The sequence below is a fragment of the Podarcis gaigeae genome, assembly GCF_964106915.1.
Source record: "Podarcis gaigeae genome assembly, chromosome: 8".
Classification (NCBI taxonomy): domain Eukaryota; kingdom Metazoa; phylum Chordata; class Lepidosauria; order Squamata; family Lacertidae; genus Podarcis; species Podarcis gaigeae.
Window position 1 is genome coordinate 69269923 of NC_139684.1, and position 19837 is coordinate 69289759.

The window sequence follows — 19837 nt, forward strand, 5'->3', positions numbered from 1 at the left end:
CCAGTCTAAGCTTTTCTTTTTTAAAAAAAAGTCCTGACTGCAGATAGCTCTTGCCTGGTGCCTTGAAGCAGTAGAATCGTAGTATCATAAAATAATTAAATGAGAAAGGAGAGAACAACTTATACCTTCTTGAGTTCCTTTGGAGAAAAAGGTGGGATATAAATGCAATTAAAACAAACAAACCAAAAACAGATTTATGGTGCTACAATTCTCCACCACTACCTTTTTTTTTTTTTTTTTTTTGCAGCAGAAGACTAAAATGTTAATCCAGAAAGGATTAATCCCTTTGTTAACCCAGAAAGGTTTATGAATATTTTTGCAGGGTACTGGGAGATCAATAAATAGAGGGGGCTGCTCAATGCAAGAAGCAAAGCACGCTCTGGTGTCCAAAAATCTATTTTTGTTGCAGTAGAATAAAGCAATCAGCTTGTGGTCAATGGCTGCTCCTTGCGCCTCATATGCTCCACCTGCTGGTATGAGTGGAACATTGACTTTTCCTTTGGCCTCCTGGTTGAAAAGCTACCGGTGTCTAAAAATAGCTCTCTCAGAATGTTTCAAAGAAGCAGGGTGGTGCACACTGGGTGAAAGGGAAGGGAAATGCATTCAAAGCAGCCTGCCATGGATAAGGGTTGCTAGTGGAGCATATCTCAAAGACTTGAGACCTTTCAACAATAAAGATGCTCAAAGGTTTAGTGGTTAGAGCGTTAGACCTGGATTCAAGTGACTTCCCCAGTTAGTGAAGGGGAAGACTCTCAGTTTGAAACTGGCAGAGCTACTGCCATATGAGCGAGATTATTTCATATGGTGGCTGGATCTCATGGTCCTTCATTGTTGGAGCACTTCCATCACCACCTGAAGCAAGGTGCCACCACTACCAAAGCCTCACTTTCTGGGGTTGCACAGTGGCAGCTTCTGGCAAGATCTTGCAAGGGTTCTGTGAGTTCTTGCTGGAAGCCCCCATCATGATGTCTCCTTGCTTCTACGGCAGCGGCAACAAGAGCAGGCAAGGCACCTGGGATTCTGCCGACCAAGGCGGCTGCCTCAGTCCTTCTCATGGGTGGCCCAGCCCTGGCCATAGCTCAGTGATAGAGCCTCTGCTTTGCATGCAGAAAGTCCTGAGTTCAGTTTCCAGCATCTCCAGAAAGGGCTGGTGAGAGCTCCCTCTCTGAAACCCAGAAGAGGCACTGCTGGTCAGTGTGGATGCTTTACAGTGCAGACCATTGACTGAACTAGATGAAGCAATGGTCTGACTCAGTGTAAGGCAGCTTCACAATGCTGGATGTTGCTTCAAACAGACTTATTGAAGCAGTGTAGAGGAAAATCAATACAGAAAATTCAAAATTTGTTAAAATTCAGCTTTGGCAAGAAGGGAAGGGTGAAACCTGTCTCTTGCTCAGTTTTTCTGCTTTCAGATTTTCTCCTCCACTGTAGCTCCTTTTAAATGTTTTTAATTGGAATTTTAGATTATTTTAGCTGTTGCCTTTGCTCTGTTTTTGTGTTTAAATTGTGCATCTCTTTGCTTCCCTGGGCTCCTTGAGGAGGAAGGATAAAATCAATCAATAAAATCAATCAATAATCTCCTGCTAAATGCCCAGATGGGGACAAAACGTGTGTGTGTGTGTGTGTGTGTGTGTGTGTGTGTACTGAGTGAATGTTATTAAGAAAACAGCAAAAGGGAAATGTCCCACTGCAATCGCACAACAGTGTATCTTTATTGGCTAGCCCACCACTGTGGGTCATTATGTGGATTTCAGAGAAGGAAAGGTGTGTGTCTCCTGAGTTCTTTGGAGGAAAGGGCAGGCGGAAAAGTTTAGTCAAGAGGGTGAAAAAAAAAATGGGGCAAAACCAGTCACCCAGTGAACTCCAAGATTCTTAGCTATGAAAAGGTTTGTCAGCTTGAGTACCAGTGTACATACGTTCCCGCCTTGTTTCAATATTTATATCTGCATGGTGTTTCCAAGTGGTGCAAGACGTTGTCAGTTTGGTCATTCTTAGAGACCAGCCTCCCTTACATTCTCTCCTCTGCTGCCCCGTCACAGCTGAAAGATTTCAAAAATGAAATCATCACATATCCCTTATTTCGTGCAAAATGTAAGTGATCGCTCCCTTGCCTTGCCACCTTACGCCAGCCTGACTGAACATGCCCCTACATGGCCTTCAGTCTCCCAGGCAGGAGAGGATTATGTGATGTTAACTGGATACCTTTGCATTCTGAGCCTCTTCCTTCATTTCCGCCTTCCTCCTTGATTCTTTCCCTCCCTTCCCTCTCAGAGAACTGGTGCTCAGGACTTTTTGCGGTGAAACAGGTCCCCCAAAGCTCCCGCTTTCTCTCCCCACCACTCACTTCAAAGACAAAGCAAAGCAAAAGCCGATCTTGCCAGATATCAGAGGTGAAAAGCGGTGGGTCAGAGCTGGCAGCCAGGATGTGGATTTAATCTGCAGTCCAAATAAGTAAAGCAAGCATTTATGGGTCCCTCCACATGGTCACTATTTTGTGGGAAGGATTCTGGTGCATACTGGACTTTTTCGTGTGCATGTTTAAAGTGGACTAAAAGTTCTCTGTCCTCACCGGAGAAATGTTGGAGGGTATGGAATCATGCGACCCCCTGAGCCGAGGAGATAAGTAACTATTCAACCTTTGGAAGACATATGAAGGCAGCCCTGATGTGGGTGGCGCTGTGGGATGTGGGTGGCGCTGTGGGTTAAACCACAGAGCCTAGGGCTTGCCGATCAGAAGGTTGGTGGTTTGAATTCCCGCAACAGGGTGAGCTCCCATTGCTCGGTCCCTGCTCCTGCCAACCTAGCAGTTCGAAAGCACATCAAAGTGCAAGTAGATAAATAGGTACCACTCCAGTGGGAAGGTAAACGGCGTTTCTGTGTGCTGCTCTGGTTCACCAGAATCGGCTTAGTCATGCTGGCCACATGACCCAGAAGCTATACGCTGGCTCCCTTGGCCAATAAAGCGAGATGAGTGCCGCAACCCTAGAGTTGGTCATGACTGGACCTAATGGTCAGGGGTCCCTTTACCTTTTTATCTTTTAAAAAAATGTTTAATGTTTGATGATGAAATAGGATGTCCCAATTTTTTTTCATTGGAGAAATGTTGGAGGGTATGTAATGGGAAGGTAAATAAACACTCCACAAGCAGATCAGAATGGATACAGGTTGAATGCTCATTTTTGTATAACCACCCGCTGAAATAAATCAGAACGAATGTGTGAGAAAGGACTGATCTAATCTATAAGCTTTCTACAAGCAGATGAGGATAAGAAAATAATGTAAGAATATATGAAGTGTCTACTGGATCAGGCCAATGTCCAGTCAAGTCCAGCATCCTTTGGGAAACCCGCACAAGCCTGCACAAGAGCCCTCTCCCTTCCTATGGTTTACAGCTGTTATAGAGTTCCAGATGCTTCCCATATTTATCCCAACAAAAGATTCAAGGTAGAATATGTAGGTTGCTCTCTTGTCAGTTGGAGAGACATCATAGTGCAGTTAGACCAGGGGTGACCAAACTACCACACTCCAACTCCCACCAGCCCCAGCCAACACAGCCAATGGTCAGGGATGATGGGAGTGGAAGTTCAACAACATCTGGTGGGTATGATAATAGGGGAACGAAAGTGAATCCACATATGTTATGTTCATAAATGGAGAACTTCAAACCCAAGAGACTCTTCAGCTGTGTAGAGTTGCCACACCTCCGTCTGACCTGACCCCCCCCCCAACTTCAGGTGGCAGGTGGAGGGCTTGAGCCCCAGGTGGGTGAGAGGGCCTTTCAAAGGGTGGTAGTAAAACATAGTTAAAAAGACTGTGCATACTTTCAAGATTCATCCCAGCATGAGCTGCCTGCAAATTATACAATGGACACAGATTCAAAGTTGTAGGGGGGTGTGTGTGTGTGTGTGTGTGTGTGTGTGTGTGTGTGAGAGAGAGAGAGAGAGAGAGAGAGAGAGAACTCCTTGGATGATGAAACTTTGTGTGAGTTGTATCCTGTGCATATCAGAAAAAACATATTCCCTGTTTAGGGAAGTTTTTAATGACTGATGTTTTAATGTATTTTTAATCTTTTGTTGGAAACTGCCCAGAGTGGCTGGGGAAACCCAGCCAGATGGGCGGGGTATTAATAATAATAATAATAATAATAATAATAATAATAATAATAATATCAGAAACCCAGTGTGGTGGTCAGGGTGTCAGACTAGGGTCAATAAGAACTTGCTTTTGATCTCTGCTTAGCCATGAAGTGCATTGTATGAACTTGGGCCAATCACTACCTCTCTGTTTACCCTGCCTTGCAAGGTTGTTTTTGAAGGTTGAAATGACAGGGGGATGGAAAAGACTCATCTTGAGCTGCTTGGAGCAAATGTGGGGTTAAAAAAAAGCACTGAATGAACTCATAGTAGGTACACAGGGTGGTATTCAGTGAAGTTTTACTCAGCGTAGGCCCACTGAAATTAATGAACTTATGTTAGGGCTGTAAAATTCACCAGCCTTTCTGGAATCTTTCCCAGCCTTACCTGGAGATGCTGGGGATTGAACCCAGGAGCTCTACCTCTCAGCTACAGCCCTTCTTGGGGGTATGTAGTGCTGTGCTACCCCTCTCTCCTGATATATGTTCCCCTCCTTGCTATTTATTGTATTGTGGGGGGGGATCATATCTGAAACATAAGAGGGAGGGCTGGAGCTCAGTGTTTGAGCATTGCTTTGCATGCAGATCCAATCCTTGGCATCTCCAGGTTGGACTGGGGAAGACCTCAGTCTGCAATCCTGGGCAGCTGCTGCCAGTCAGTGTAGGCAATATGGAGCTAGATGGACCAGTGGTCTGGCTCTGTATAAAGCAGCTCCCTTCATTCCTGTGATTCACTTCTGGGTTTGTGCCAGAAGGTAGACCAGTGGCTTGGGAGTCTCTTACATGGATATGCCTTTAGAATGCAGACATTCCCTAAACCACAGGAGTGATAATCTCTTGTTTTTCCCACAGTCACCATGAAAAAAAGCTTTGCGGAGAGCTTGATCCATAAGCATGACTACACCTCGCACAAATCCGCATGGGGAAAACTGGAGATCGCACCCTCCTACCGGGACACACATAGGCATGTTCAGAGTGCGTTCTCAGCAAAAATGACTCATATGTCACTGCGGCTGGGTTGCATGCATTTGGCATTAAGGGAATCCAGGACATGGGATGAGCCTCAAAACAACAACCCAACCCCAACCCCCAGCAACCTTAAAACGAAACCCAGAGGTGAAATTCAATGCAGTAATGCAAAGATAAAAATCATCCACAAAACAGAGCTTGGAAGTTGCCTTCATCCAGTTACCAGGCCCCTGGCTGAATGTGAATTGTGGTTCAAATCACAGAGAGCCAGTGTAGGGTAATGGTTAGCATATCAGACTAGGACCTGGGAGAACAGAGTTCAAATCCCCACTCAGCCATAAAACTCACCAAGGTGCAGTGCTGGATTTACATACAAGCTAAGCAAGCTATAGCTTAGGGCCTCACTCTCTTGCCACCCCCCCCCCAAAAAAAAAATTAAAGGGAAAAAAACTGGATGTACATTTCCAAAATATAAGATAAAAAACAAATGAAATAAAACCTACATACAGCAACAATGTTTTGTGTTGTGTGGGCTCCTATTTGTTATGTGCAAATGGCTTTAGATACCTATTAGGTACATAAATTACCACATAGCATATATTCAACACAAAAAACAGCAACAATTTGTTGTTGACAAAGGACAGCTGGATATATAAAGGGCCCCATTACCTTCAGTAGCTTAGGGCCTCATCAAACCTAAATCCGGCCCTGCCGAGGTGACCTAGGCCAGACACTGCCTCTCAGCTTAACCTACCTCACAGGGTGGTTGAGGGGATGAAATAGGGGTGTGAGGACAACCACCAATAGGAGCCAACTCCTAGGGGGCAAGGTCCCTTTGCCTACCCCTTCAATAAAATATTTGAGGGGGCTGCCCCAAAGTTGATGCTCATTGCCATTCAAATGTTATGTGTGGGTGCCTTTATCTTGTGATCAATTATGTGGAGTGGGGCTGACCTCTCCCCCAATATTTTATTTAAGTTGGCACCCTTGACACCACTTTGAGCTCCTTGGAGGAGAAAGGTATAAATGCAATCAATCAATCAATATGAAGAGCCAGGGTGGTCTCCAACAAGTCACTTGGCACTAGAAATTGTGTGTGTTTGTGTGGGCATGCACTGTATTGTGACTTTAGGCAATTTGCATCCGTGGCACCATCTCGGCCACTGCTTGGGTTCAGATATCCACCCACCTCTTTAGAATCTCCCGTCCTCTCATTCAGATCGAGTGATCTCACAGGGGTGCAACGAGGCTTCATGCAGCAGGACAGTGATAATCTCTTCCTGCTCAAAGATAGAGCAGCGATCCCTCAAAGGGCATCACCGTTCATTGGGAGAAAAGGCTCAGTGCTAGAACACCCACCAGGTTCAATTCCAGGTTCAATGGGAGGGCAGGGCAGTGGGGAAACCAGCCTGAAACCTTGGGGAACCACTGCTGGACAGTGTCAGCAAAATTGAACTAGCTGGGTCTAACCTGCCACAAGGCAGGAGGAGCTCGTGAAGCTGCTTTCTCTCCGACTCAGTCTTGTCAACACTGACCGGCAGCGGCTCTCCAGGGTTTCAGGCAGAATTAGAACCCAGGACTTCCTGCGAGCCAAACAAACGCTCTGCCACCACTGCGTCTCAGATGTCCTTATTAAGGGCGCGTTACCTGTCCCAGCAGGGCAACCGGAGACTTCTTTCCGCAGCAAGGACCGCGGTGGCTGCGTTTGCCTCGACTGCTTGGCTCGCTGCCCTGCAATGCTTTGCCAACTGCGGAGGGAGCCCCCGTCCCTTGGCAAGGGAAGGTGGGCGGGGGGGGGGGGAGGCAGGAGGCGTGCCCGCGTGCTTGTTGTGTGACGCGCCAGGCACCGGAGCTATAAAGCACCTGCAGCGGAGCCCGGGAAGCTTCAGAAGAGCCTCTTTGCAGCTCTGGCCAGGGAGAGCTCAGCTTTCTGCCCATTAAAGGATTAAGTTCGCCACAATGGTAAACAATCCCTCCTGTTTCTTTTCCCTTGCAATCACCCTTTGCGTCCTGCTGGAAGAAGGTGAGAGAATCAACAGGATTTTTTTTCCCGTCTTTTTTGCTGTTCTGATGTTATTTTAATTTTTTGCACTGGTTTTAAAAATCCGCATCCCCTGCGCACTTTGCAAACGAAGCTAGCTTCAGCGGGGAGAGCATCTGATTTGCAGGGTGCGGGCGGGGGGGGGGGGAGAAAATCCCAGGTTCTATACCCGGCATCTCCAGAGAGGGGGCTGGAGAAAGCTGCCTCCCTGCCTTAAACTCTGGAGAGGTGCTGCTGCCGGTCAGTGGAGGCCCTATTGAGCTGGATGGACCGATGTTCTGAACTACTATAAGGCAGGATCATAGATTGTAGTTCCACGGAGCAACTGCCTGTAGCTCAGTGGCAGAACATCTGCTTTGCATGCAGAAGGTCCCAGGCTCAGTCGCAGCATCTGCAGGTGAGACCCCTGTCTGAAACCCTGGGGACCTGCTGCCAATCAGAGTAGATGATACTGACCTGGATGGATGTGTAGCCTGACTCTGTCTAAGGCAACTTCCCCATGGATTGTGGCCCAGTACGTTCTGCTCAAAGTAGACCTATTAATGAAGCTAAGTTACTCATGCCTATTAACTTCGATGGGTCTACTCTGAGTAGGACTAGCATTGGCTGCAACCCCGTCCCCAGATTTCCCCTTTTCCTTTTAGCAGTCCGCCCTCTCTATCTCTGACAGCGGCTCCTGTTGTTCTTGCAACTTCCCGAGCCAATTGTCTTGGTGAGCAAAATGCAGCGAAGTCAACCTGTCCCGCCTTGCAGGGATGCCTTGCCGCTGCCGCTGTGACATGCCAGCAGCGAGCGAGACCGAAGCAGCTCCCTTAGGACTTTGCCAAGAGAGGTGGCGAAATCGTAACATATCCCTCCCCCCTTTTCTTGGAAAGAGTTTTTGCTCTCATTTTCTCTCTTTGTGTGCATTCTCCTCCCCACTTGCTTGCCAAAAATAACGAAAGGGAGGGAGTGCTCTGTGCATTTGGGATAATGCAAAAATCGATCCTTGGCATGCCAATAATTTGCACACATGTTCTATGGTTGGCAAAGGAGCCAGGACAATGATGGTGATGGTGATGATTATTGCAGTAAAAATAATAGGTCTTCTCTAAATGTTATTCCTGCATTGCAGGGAGTTAGACTAGATGACCATTGGGGTCCCTCCCAAGTCTGTGATTCCATGATCACCTTAAGCCATGTGCTGTAGACATATGCTGGGCAATAGCTACTGCTGGTGCTGTTGATTGTTTGCCAATGTTCTTGCTTCCAGTATGCTCTCAATGTGGGTCTCCTTCGAGGTTTTCACCTGGCTTCGGTTTTCTTCTCACTGAGCTCTTCAGAATTGCAGTATGCAAACCGTTGTCACCCACAGCAGAACATTTTTACAACCCCCGCAGCCCTAATCTGTAAGGCCTTGGCGGCTATAAAATGGCTAAAATAGAAATGCTCTTCTCAACTAGGTGGCAGGCTAATTGCTCTGTTTACATACCATGCTGCATTCCTGGTGCTTCCAGTCTGGAGAGTTCAGGGACTGATCCCTCTGCCTGTCATTTTCTCCTCTGGCAGGCCTGGGCCTCCCTCCGGCAGAGCCTCACCTGGCAGCGGGCAGCGGCAGGCACCTGAGGACCAAGCGCTGCTCCTGCCTCAACTGGATGGACAAAGAGTGTGTTTACTTCTGTCACCTTGATATTATCTGGATCAACACACCAGGGTGAGTATTGCCGGGGGGGGGGGGACAGGGGACTCCAGCACAGAGGGAAGATTGCTAGGTCTGAGCTAGTGGCACAGTTAGATCCATCGGGACATAGGAAGCTGCCTTAACACTGACTTGGTCCATCTAGCTCAGTACTGTCTACACAAACTGGCAGCAGCTCTCTGGGGTTTCATGCAAGAAATCTTTCCCAGTCTCTCCAGGAGATTGATCCCAACACCTTCTGCATGCAAAGCAGATGGACTTCCCTTTTAGACACTGGACTTAATGGTCTTATGGCTTCTCTCCACTCCTCCCATCTTAAGTTGGTCATCCGTCTCATGCTTCCAAGTGTGGTAGGTCAATCCTGCTGCATCTTGGGTTCCTTTCTCTTAGACTTCAGCATGGGGAGGGGGGGCTGGACTGCTGCCCTAATGTCCTAGGCACCCCTGGCTAGAGCAGGACAAGTGACTGGGTCTCCAAGGTTTCAGGCAGGGGACATTTCCAACCCTACCTGGCGATGCTGGGAATTGAACCTGGAGCCTGCTGTATGCACCCAAAAGCATGTGTTTTACCTCTGAGCCACCGTCCTTCTCTCTTGCAACAGCCACAGATATTTTACGTGGCAGCTGCTCCCCAGTTGGTGTTTCTAAAGAGCTGAGGTGGGCTGGCCTTTCGATCCAGCGTTTGGTTGGGAAGGAGACTTGCCCCTTGCATGATACAACAGAGATCTGGGCAGCGTTCAAGCAATCTCTCTCGCAAGCAGCTTAAGCTCCGAGCCAAAGAGACGGCTGGCTCAGGTGTGGTTCTAATTATGCCTGCTAACGTGCGGTCTTGAGTAACGACTCACTCTGAAAAAGAGCATGCCATTCTCAAACGTGTTCATGGAGGAAACATGACAAGCCTAACAGGAGGCTGTTCTCCCAGCCGTATTTAGATGGTGGAGAATGACAGAGCAACCCTATCTTTAAGCATCTTCTGCCTTTTGTTGGAATTCACGAGATTTTTATATTGTTAAAAACACACCTCCGACGCACGTTCTGCCTGTACGGAGCATGTGAACAAGCCTTGCTGTGCAGCTGGAACAGTGAGGCCTCTCTGCCGACATGACACAGTGTCCAGAGTGCCAGAGATCCGAGTTCAAATCCATCCCTGTCTAGGAAGCCCAGCCTCCCTCAAAGGGCTGTTGTGAGGAATGGGGATGGGTAAAAGGAGAAAAGAGAGGAGACTTGCTTGGTGACCACAGGCAAGGCACCATCACAGGGTTGTTATGAAGATCAAATGTGTGCATGTGTGGAAGGGGGGCAAGAGAACCATGTATGCGCTCTTGCGCTCCAGAGAGGAAAAGTAGGATATAAATATAAATATGGTGTGCAGATGTTTGGGGTTGGATTACACTTTGATCCCATTAAAAATAACGGGATTCAAGTTATCCCCAATGAACTTTGTACATTTATTTCAATAGGAACCATAGGCACCTGACTTTGGCTGCAAGCCTACATCCCCCTTACCTGGGAGTAAGTGCCATTGACCTCAGTGGAGCTTACTTCTGAGTAGCCATGCTCATAGCACTGATAGCCATTGTTTGGTGAGGTCCCATTGCACCTTCCTCCCTAAAACAGGCAATCCCCAAATCTTGATATTGTTACGCAAGGACAACAAGGGCATCAACCCACTTGCAGCCCGCTGCTTGCCTGTGGAAATAAAGGCCGATAGAGTGAGAATGGGAGGGTGAGATGACATGGCTTTTCTCACATGGCAACCGCAAACGAGACTTGTTATTGTCAAGTTTGCTTGGCTCCCGGCCAGGCCCGCACCATAAACCTTCCTTTCTGATAAAGGATAGAAGTTAACAATTTGTTTTTTCCTAATCAGCCACTCCACGCCCTACGGTCTGGGTAATACACAAAGGCGTCGGAAGAGATCACTCAGCAGGTGTGAGTGCTCGCATTCAAAGGACAGCGTCTGTGTGATCTTCTGCCATGGCAAGCCTTGGTAAGTGTTCAGATGTGTCCCTATCCTTAGACCAGTCTTTCTCAACTCGGGGGCCTCTGTATGTTCTTATCTCTAACTCCCATGGCTAATGATCAGGGATGATGGGGATCTCAACTCAGTGATGTTTGGGTTTGAATGTAATGCTAAACTATGCTTAATGTAAGCCAATGTTTATAAAGCAACTACAGACCTTAGTTAATGCACATCTGTTAACCATAGATCTGCCAGTTTTGCTTCTTTCTGTTTTTCACATTTCCCAGTTGTATATTAAGTTTCCCCAAACTTCTGCAGTGATATTTTTTTTTAAAAAAAACAACTCATGAAAATTCACCAGCGCATTTCTCCTAATAAACACATTTTATCTGTGCAATTTATCTGTGCAATACATATTTTGGCAAGGCAATTTCCCCTCATATAATGCCCTTTTGTATGCCATTTTTACCAATCTATGCATTTTTATGCATACTTTGTACACATTACTTTTCTGGTAAACTTCACTGCAAAATTCAGAGAAGTGCAAATTTCAAAAGGTGACCATTGTTTTGGTTCACATACTGTTTCAGAAGGTGTTGAATTAGTGACCTTCATCTTTAAAAGTGAACTGAATCAACTTTCACTCCATTTCTATCCTTAGTTAATAATCCATAGTTATATCACAGGACTGAGTTTATCCAATTAGCTTACCAGGGATACCAACTTGAATAAAGTACTGGGGGGAGGACAGGTAAGCTCCTCCCCACATAATCGATCACCTGACACGGTGCATGTATACCATTTGAATGAGAATGTCCATCAACTTTAGGGATCCCAACCCCCTCAAATATTTTATTGAGGGCCCTGAAGACCCCTTGGCCCCTAGGAGTTGGCTCCTATGATTGTTACAAACCATGATTTAGTTAACCATAGTTAAAGCATGGCTTAGTTTTACTGGAGAGCTACGGGTTCCCCGCCAAGGACTAAGCTCAGTATTGAACATGCAAAAGGTTATCAATTGTCTGAAAAGAGGCCTGTGTGTCTGTTCACAAACAAACTCTGGAGAGAGGAAGGAGTGAGAATGTGTGTTACTTTACAGAGGAGAGTTGGGCTGCAACTTTTTGTCTTCGTGTTGTGGGGCTAGGAAGAGGGGTGGTTAGGGTTTGCAAATTAGTCTCTTTGGCAACAGATCCAGCTCCCTCTTTTCCTCTCTCCCTCCTCAGGAGAATAAGTAGAGGCTGCTGGGTTGGGCCAGCGGCCCAACTACTCTATCATCCTTTCTCAACACGGCCAGCCCCTAACTAAACCAGCCCAGGCCTTCTCAGCCTTTAGAATGACCCTGCCTTCTTTCTTTTTGTAAAAAAGGAGCGACTATCTTTTTAGACTCTGAACCCCTTGCTGTGCAACAGAGACACACCTTCTCAGTCTATAAGCTGTAAATGGAGAGTTGCATAACGTAAGGATGTGTTCAGGTCATGGAAAGGGAAAGCAGGGTCACCGTGTCGTTCTACCGTCTTCTTAGAAAACCTAGGAGTAAGAAATCTGGCTGTAAAAATTTCTGAGAATGGGTTAGTTGCCAAAATAAAAAAACCAAACAAAACAAAACAGAAAAGCTGTTTTTAACCCTAAACTGGTGCCCTCCTGCTGCCCCACCCCAACCTGTCAGGGAAGACGAGGTGAGCGAAGATGTATATCTGGAACGAGGGAGGAATAAAGCTCTACATCGAGAACAAGGGTGGGAATTAGAGACAGTATGGGGGGGGGCAGGGACACTGCCAAGGAGGTGGCAGATCTAGCCTCCAAAGAGGGTGTCACAACTGTCACTGGCACTATGGCATTGGTAGTGGACAATGCATTCCTTGGAGGCCAGATCTGCTGTCTCTGTGAATCTTTTTACCTACAGGTGGTTGCCTCAAGGGTGGCTAGGCCATCAATGAACTTAAGAAATGCTGATATTGGGTGTTATCCAGCTAGGTTCTATTCAGGGTAGACCTATTGGAACTAATAGACCTAAGTTAGTCTTGCCCCATTGTTTAGTGGGGATTTGAACCATGGTCTCTCAAGTTCTGGTTTCTACTCACCATGGCTCACCGCTGGTCCACTCTGAATACGATTAGCATGGTTTGCAGGGCGCTGCCTTTTAAAAATAAAATAATTATCTGAACTCCTTTGAGCACTATCTCATAAGATATGCACCAACTTGTTTCAACTCTGCAGGGATTTCAGAAATCCACGGCTTACCACGAAGACGGGACTGCTGGTAAAACTTCTCCAGAGCCGTAGTGCAAAGCCCCGCAAGACAAACTTCTGAAAGTTCTCAGGTAAAGGTCCTCTCTCTCTCTCACTCACTTTCATATTTTGTGCTCACTCTGCTTTCAGAGATGCTTGGGCGCATCTATAAATGCATGACTTCAAAATGCATTGAAACAAATGTTCAACTGTTGTGGCTTCCCCTCACCTTTGAAGCCCGTAGGCAATTGTAGTTTGGGAGATCAGATCAAACTATTATACATATGGCCACAGACACACTAAAGCAGAGCACACAAAGAATAGAAGCATGAGCGTTAAAACACAATGCTTGTTTAAAACACAATATAATACAAAGGGTGACACACACACACACATATTTAAAACACTGTTTTCTAAAAACACAGCACACAAATTACAATTGAAATGAAAGTATCGTCTTGCAAGACCTTTGTGCAGAAATGAGAAACATGGCCACTATTAGCTTATTTATATCAACCAATAAATATTCCAGACACCATTCTGGGGTGCTTCCTCATAAAAGGGAAAAGTAGTCTGTTGCATTCCTGTCTGTGAAAGTTACTTGTAGTTTGGATGAATTTTCTGGTCACTCTTTGCTACGTATCAATATCACTGTTACCAGGGTTCATTCATTGGGAAGCATGGAGGTAAACATAGCAGAGGCTCGTCCATTAGGGCAAGTGAGGGACACAGAACATAAAAAGCTGCCTTTTACTGAGGCAGACCAATGGTCCATCCACTTCAGCATTGTCTACACTGACTGGCAGTGGCTCTCTGGGGTTTCAGGCAGAGGTCTCTCCCAGCCCTAGTTGGAGTTGCTTGGGATTCAACCTGAGACTTTCTGTATGCAAATCTGATGCCCTACCTCCAAAAGCAAATCAGGCACATTGTCCTATCACTCTCTTTGATCTCTGCTAGCTCTAGCTGTCTGCTATATTTCTTCCATCCAGCCCAGAAGCTGGCACCAGCTGCCAACTGCCTCCTCCTGAGACTCAGGGTTGTCCTTGTAGAATTCAGCAGGGAGGAAGATGAAGAGTAAACTAACCCTACATAGCACAAATAGACATGGAAAATGTCATTTTCCAAAGAGCTGTGCTGGGATGGGTAGGGATCAGATTCTGCTGGGTGTGATCGAATCTGAATGGGTTTCCACTGACTCAGACTAAGTTGACAAACTATATTTGGAGAAGCATCTAGGATTAATCTGAGTCAGTCTGATTAGAGTCCAGGGAAGCTCAGTCATCACTAAGGAGGACCGCTCCACAATTTAACACTGAGACCCCTGTAATCTATAGCGGAATATCTTGCTCCATTTTCTACAATTTCGGCTATGTTTCCATAGGCATGAAAACAAAACTGGGCAGAAACAGACCTAATTAAGGTTGTTCCTCTGCCTTTAGGAATGCCTTAGAAGGCAGAATTTCCCCAGGAATTAGTGTTCCCATCACAGGGCTTCAGGGCTTAGCAGAAGCCACACATGTTTGCAATTTTTGCAATTCTTTGCAAGCCTTAAAGCTGTGATGTGGAGTCTACCACTCGCAACATCCTTAACCACTGGGAGTGCTGGTTGGGGCTGACAGGAGTTGGCAGTGCAACAACATCAGGAGGGCCATTGGTTCCTTATCCCTGCCTTAAAGCTACAATAGGGGCTCTCTGGACTGGGCCCGGCAAGTTCAAGGCCAGCTCCCCAGAGAGAATGCCAAGAGGCCATTGGACAAGGTGCTGACATTTTCATCTCTTCTGCTTTGTAGGGCGCCTTGCTCTTTCAAATGCCTCGTTCACCTGGAAGCAGCAGGACTCGCTGAGGACTTCCAAACTAGCAGCACTTAAATGAGGTGAGATCATATGGAAGACAAAGCAAGAAGGGTGGGGGTGCTGTTCGCCTTCACCACGCAGAGTCCTGCCGTTGCAAAGAATCTCCTACTCTGTGGGAAGTTGAAAGATTGGAGGACCATTGGAAGAGATGGAAAGAAATCCATGGAAACAGCTGTTGGAGAAAGGGGCAAGGAAAAGTGCAGGCAGTAGCACAGCCCCCTTGGTACATCCTAAAGAGTGATCCTAAAGAGACAATAGCCTCTCCTTTTTACTGCACCTTGGGAAGGTCTGTCCAGCTTGTTGGGACAAGAGAGGAGATCTTCTTCCTGGATACCAACAGGAACTCATAGCAGATCTCAGTGTAAAGAGCCAGCACTTTGGAGGAAGGCAAATGCAGTTATGGACTCCGTCGCCACATGTGGATCCTTCCAAATACCCCCCTACCTCAGGACCTTGTCTAGTCTGCTTCTCCTTTTCCCAACGTTTGACTTTAAACATAGTTTGGCTGGTTTTACCGACTGCTGCTTTTATTCCCGTTGTCGTTGCCTGGCTCACATCTGCCTCTACTCTCCTGCGCGACACAGAAAGGCGTGCATTGAATAGACATTCCTATTTCTGGTAATGAATTTGATAAAAGTCTGTTATTGGTAACAACACCCCCCCCCCCCGTAAGTCAATTTAGTGTTGCCTAGTGGCCATTGGGACTGGTATGGCAGGCATTAAGGAAGACATAAGTAGGTGGAGGGGAGTCAACTAATTCTACTGTTGTCTCGACCTTCCTCCTTCCTGAGTTTTACAAGGGCAAAAGGGAGGCTGAGGAATGGGCAGGCAGGTAGGGCCAGGGCCAGAAGGTGACTTCTGGACTGGTTGTAAGTGAGATGACAGATGGGCTTGGAGGAATCAGTACTGAGATTGGTGGGGCAGTGTCCCATTTGCCCTGATGGATCAGCCTGCTTTGCAGCAACTTGGCTCTACTCAGTTAATCTGAAATCTTGTTCTCAGCGAGTAACTTAAGCCTTGATGAAGTTGATGGCTCAGAAAAGCGGGGCGGGGGAGCGGGGGACAGGGGGTAGGACCAGAAAAGGATCAGCAAAGCTGGGGTGGAGGCAGGAGTCCAAAAGCACATCTTCATTGCACATTTAAACCAATTTAGCCATCACCACCCCAATAAGAAGCCCCAGGAATCAGAGATGTGTGAGGGAACTGAGCCTTTGGTAGAGTTCATTAGCCATTTCACAGAACTACACATGAAGCTGCTCCAGTTGAATCAGGCCATTATTTCATCCAGCCCTCTGCCATTGGTGAGTGGAGGCTCTCCAAGGTCTCAGACAGATAACTTCTAAATATTGCTGCTTAAGATTCTTGAAGTGGAGAGGCCAGGCATTTGCAACACATACACTTCATTACGGAGTTGTTGGTTGCCTGTCCATTTCACTTGCACAGAGAAGAGAATTCTCGGACCACTTGTGTGTCTATGTGCGAGCCTCCCAGTTCCACTGCTGTTCTTTAAAGACCTTGCACACAACTCTACAAGTTTAAGCAACATGCCCTGCATTATCAAGTTCCACACTGCAAATGCTGAAATGGTTAGAATCACAAAACTTGACTTTTGAAAAGCCCCTTCACTATAGGCATGAAACTGATCGTTAGTTTCAACCTGCCTGTCAATTTCACATGACCTTCTCTGGGCTGCTTGAAGAGGTGGCTCAAATCGTGCTCAGGTAGCATTAACATCCCAAATGTTTGCAGGAGCTTTCTTGTTTATAGTTCAGGGATGCTTGTTCATTTCAGGGGTGTGGCCCTCCAAATGCTATTGGACTCCAACTCACAGCAACTGCTGGGAGTTAATGGTTAGGGATGATGGGGTTTGGAGTCCCAGCGACATGCAGAGAGCCACCTGATTTTAGGTGTTAAAAATATTTTAACTTGCCTTTCCTTAAAAATACAACAAATAACAGTAAAATACAGTAACAATAAAACACTAGCAAAATACAAGTAACAATAGCAGATCACTGAGAGAAGTAACAGCAGATAAAGCCAATATTTCAGGGAGCTGACTAATGACTTGGCAGATCAAATGCCACCTGTAAAAGAGAGGTCTTCATGCATTGGCAGAAGGCCCTCAAAGAGGAAGAAGGTTGCTCAGACACTCCTCAGATATCTAGCCTACTCAGTGGAGTTTCAGCGAATTTTGTACACAATGAGGTGGGAACAGTGAATGGAGAACTCCATGGAAACTGAGAATCAAGGTCCATACACCCCTAACCAAAGGCTCTCTTTAGCCAAAGTTCCTGAGGGTTCTTCTTTGGAGCTGTGATGGTTTAAACTGGTTTAAATGTGTCATACAGATGTGCCCATAGTGAGGGCCAGTTACTCAGCCAGGTTGGTGCACTGCAGAACTTGGGTTGAGGAGTTCCACAACAGAGGTCAATTTCATGTGCTAAAGTGGTCATAGCATTGCTTGGCTACATGACCAATTTACTATTTGGGCCATCTTTACTCTGTCGCTGCTCATCTCGCAACCTTTGTGGTGGCACTGTAAATGGCAGTGGTGGTGGTGGGTTGAATTATAAGGCAGACACAGAATCATCTTGGCATGTCTTAGTTGGCTTGGTTGTGGTGTTTATGCCCCACGATATCCTATGGATATATTATGGGTGGGCTAGAATGCTTCTGACAAGATTACCTTTAGCATAGTGTCCTTAGAGCCTATAAACACTGCATGGTCACTTGATTTGGCAGTTCAGATCACATGAGGATAGTATCACTGGTAGGTTGGGGGATACATGGTGAGGCAACTGTTACCGTGCTCTCAAAACTGTTTGGAAATCTGAAGAAGCACAGATTTTATTAGAGGCAACTTCTTTTGTATTCAATGAAACAACTGGCCTCCTTATAGGGGGAGCCTGTGGTCCTCCAGATGTTGGAGGATTACAGTTCCTATCATCCCTGACCATGTGGCACATTGGCTGGTGTCAATGAGAGTTAGAGTCCAGCAACATCTGGAGGACCATTGGTTATCCACCTCTGAGTTAGAGCTGTCGTATCCCGGGCTTTTAAGAAACCTCCAGTTTGAATTCATCCCAAGTTTTTTGAAGTGCAGAAAATGCAATGCCAGGAAGAAACGGGTTTAGGCAAGAGAAGGAAAAGCCTTTTCTGCCAGCTTTCTGAATGAGACATGTTCTGCCTACATATTCAGGGAAACTATAGAGTAGATTCTTCTGGAACCTTAGACTCTGCGGCTTAGTGCTTCTTCCTGTCAAAAATAATTAAATCCTGCATATGGAGAAGTAGCACATCTGAGCTAAGTTTCTCCCTGATGTGCTAGCTTTCTGCATGGGGGACTTTTCAAAAAATGTAACCCTGTGCATATAATAAGAAAATGACTCAGTCTTAAAACTATCCCATAATCTCCTGCCCCACAAAACAATCAAATAAAAACATAGCTCTTTTCTTAGTCTGTCTAATGGACCAGGATTGGGCACAGATTTATCAATGAACAGATCACTATATATATATTCCAGCAATTGGTGGCGAGGATAAAGACATTCAGTAGACAGTGTCTTTTGGAATGATGCAGGTCCCCTGCCAAATGGCTTAAAGTCAAATATCATCACTGTGTTTCCTTGATCCTATGGGAACACGGTACTTCAGCCCCTGGCTAGTAGAATCCCCTCTACGCCTATAGCACCAGGCACTTTATTTACTATGCTCATGCATTGTAGCTTCTGTTATACGAAGCATGGAGAACAAACAAACAAAGCCCACATTGAATTAATGCAAACGCATCAGTGCTCCAGATAAATGCATCTTGGGGTTTGCGGTCTGGATGCTGTAGGCTTAACACATTATTGTTATGGTTTAAAGTCTTTCTGTTGATGCTGGGATGTCTGTGTTGTAACCCGAGCATGAGCAAAATACTGTTCTTAAAATATGCTTCAGATCTTATGGCGAAGAGGGTTTTGGGAAGCCAGTCTGATGCATACGTCACATGTGAATCTTTAAATCACAATGCGATGACATCTAAAATAAAAAGAGATCCATTTGTATTTGCACTTGAGAAGATTTTGTTTGGCCTCAAAGGATCTGCTGCTGTCTTGGGAAGTGAGAATGGTGCGCACAAAGGACAATGTCAAGCCTTTTCCTGTGCAGTGGTAGACTGATGCAATTTAAGTGACAGGTGAAAAGTTCTGTGTCCATAATGCATCTCTGTCTATGCAAACTCAATATGTAGCGTCCCAATGTTTGGACATAAATGTACATATATTTATTTTTTTAACTTTTTTAATATAAAAAGCCTTGTAAAATACAAACTTTAAGTTGTAATAAATGGAAAGAAAAAAAAAAGCAGATTGTTTGTTCATTTCATTTCATTTTTATCCTGCCCTTCTTCCAACATGGAACCCAAGGTGACGGACATGTGGTTCCCCAGGAGTCACCCATTCAGGTGCTGACCAAATTCAACAAGGTGCTGGGAGCCTATCTGTCCTCCTGCCTTACAGTATGGAGTGGGGATAGTATAGGTGGAAATAGTGATGTGGGAGGGGAGTGCTTTGTTTGGGAAGGGCCATAGTTCAGTGGTATATCATCTGCCTTGCCTGCAGAAGGTTCCAGGTTCAATTTCTGCAATCTCCCGGTAGGGAGAGCCACTGCCAATCAGTGTAGACCATGCTGAGCTAGACGGACCATTGATCTGACTTGGTACACAGCAGCTTCCTATGTTCGTGTCTTCCACAGAAGTTCCTCTGAATCGATAATTGTTAAGAAACTCAGATGGCTTTTGCTTCTGCAGCATCTCACAAGACCAGTTTGGGCTCTGGCCTTAATGCTGTAATGAAACCCCCAGCCGTGCTGTAGGAACTGGTGCCAGAAACTGGTGTTTGGCCTCTCAGTCCCACCCAAACAGTCCATGATACAAACTTTAGGTTACAATGCTATAACCGCCTACCAAAGAATAAGCTATACAGTGTTA

General features: G+C 46.1%; 1 protein-coding gene across 1 annotated transcript; it reads left to right on the plus strand.

The window, feature by feature from the left end:
* The first annotated feature begins 6988 nt into the window (after positions 1-6988).
* EDN2 (endothelin 2) lies at positions 6989-19178 on the plus strand. Its single transcript, XM_083754694.1, has 5 exons — positions 6989-7124; positions 8691-8835; positions 10690-10809; positions 13000-13103; positions 14802-19178. The coding sequence occupies exons 1-4, from the start codon at positions 7061-7063 to the stop codon at positions 13091-13093; spliced, it is 423 nt and encodes a 140-aa protein (XP_083610820.1). The 5' UTR covers positions 6989-7060; the 3' UTR covers positions 13094-13103; positions 14802-19178.
* Positions 19179-19837: the final 659 nt, after the last annotated feature.

Coding starts and splice junctions, on each gene's coding strand:
- EDN2 (XM_083754694.1), top strand. CDS start 7,061: ATGGTAAACAATCCCTCCTGTTTCTTTTCCCTTGCAATCACCCTTTGC. Junction 7,125..8,690: donor TTGCGTCCTGCTGGAAGAAG/GTGAGAGAATCA, acceptor CTCCTCTGGCAG/GCCTGGGCCTCCCTCCGGCA. Junction 8,836..10,689: donor ATCTGGATCAACACACCAGG/GTGAGTATTGCC, acceptor TTTCCTAATCAG/CCACTCCACGCCCTACGGTC.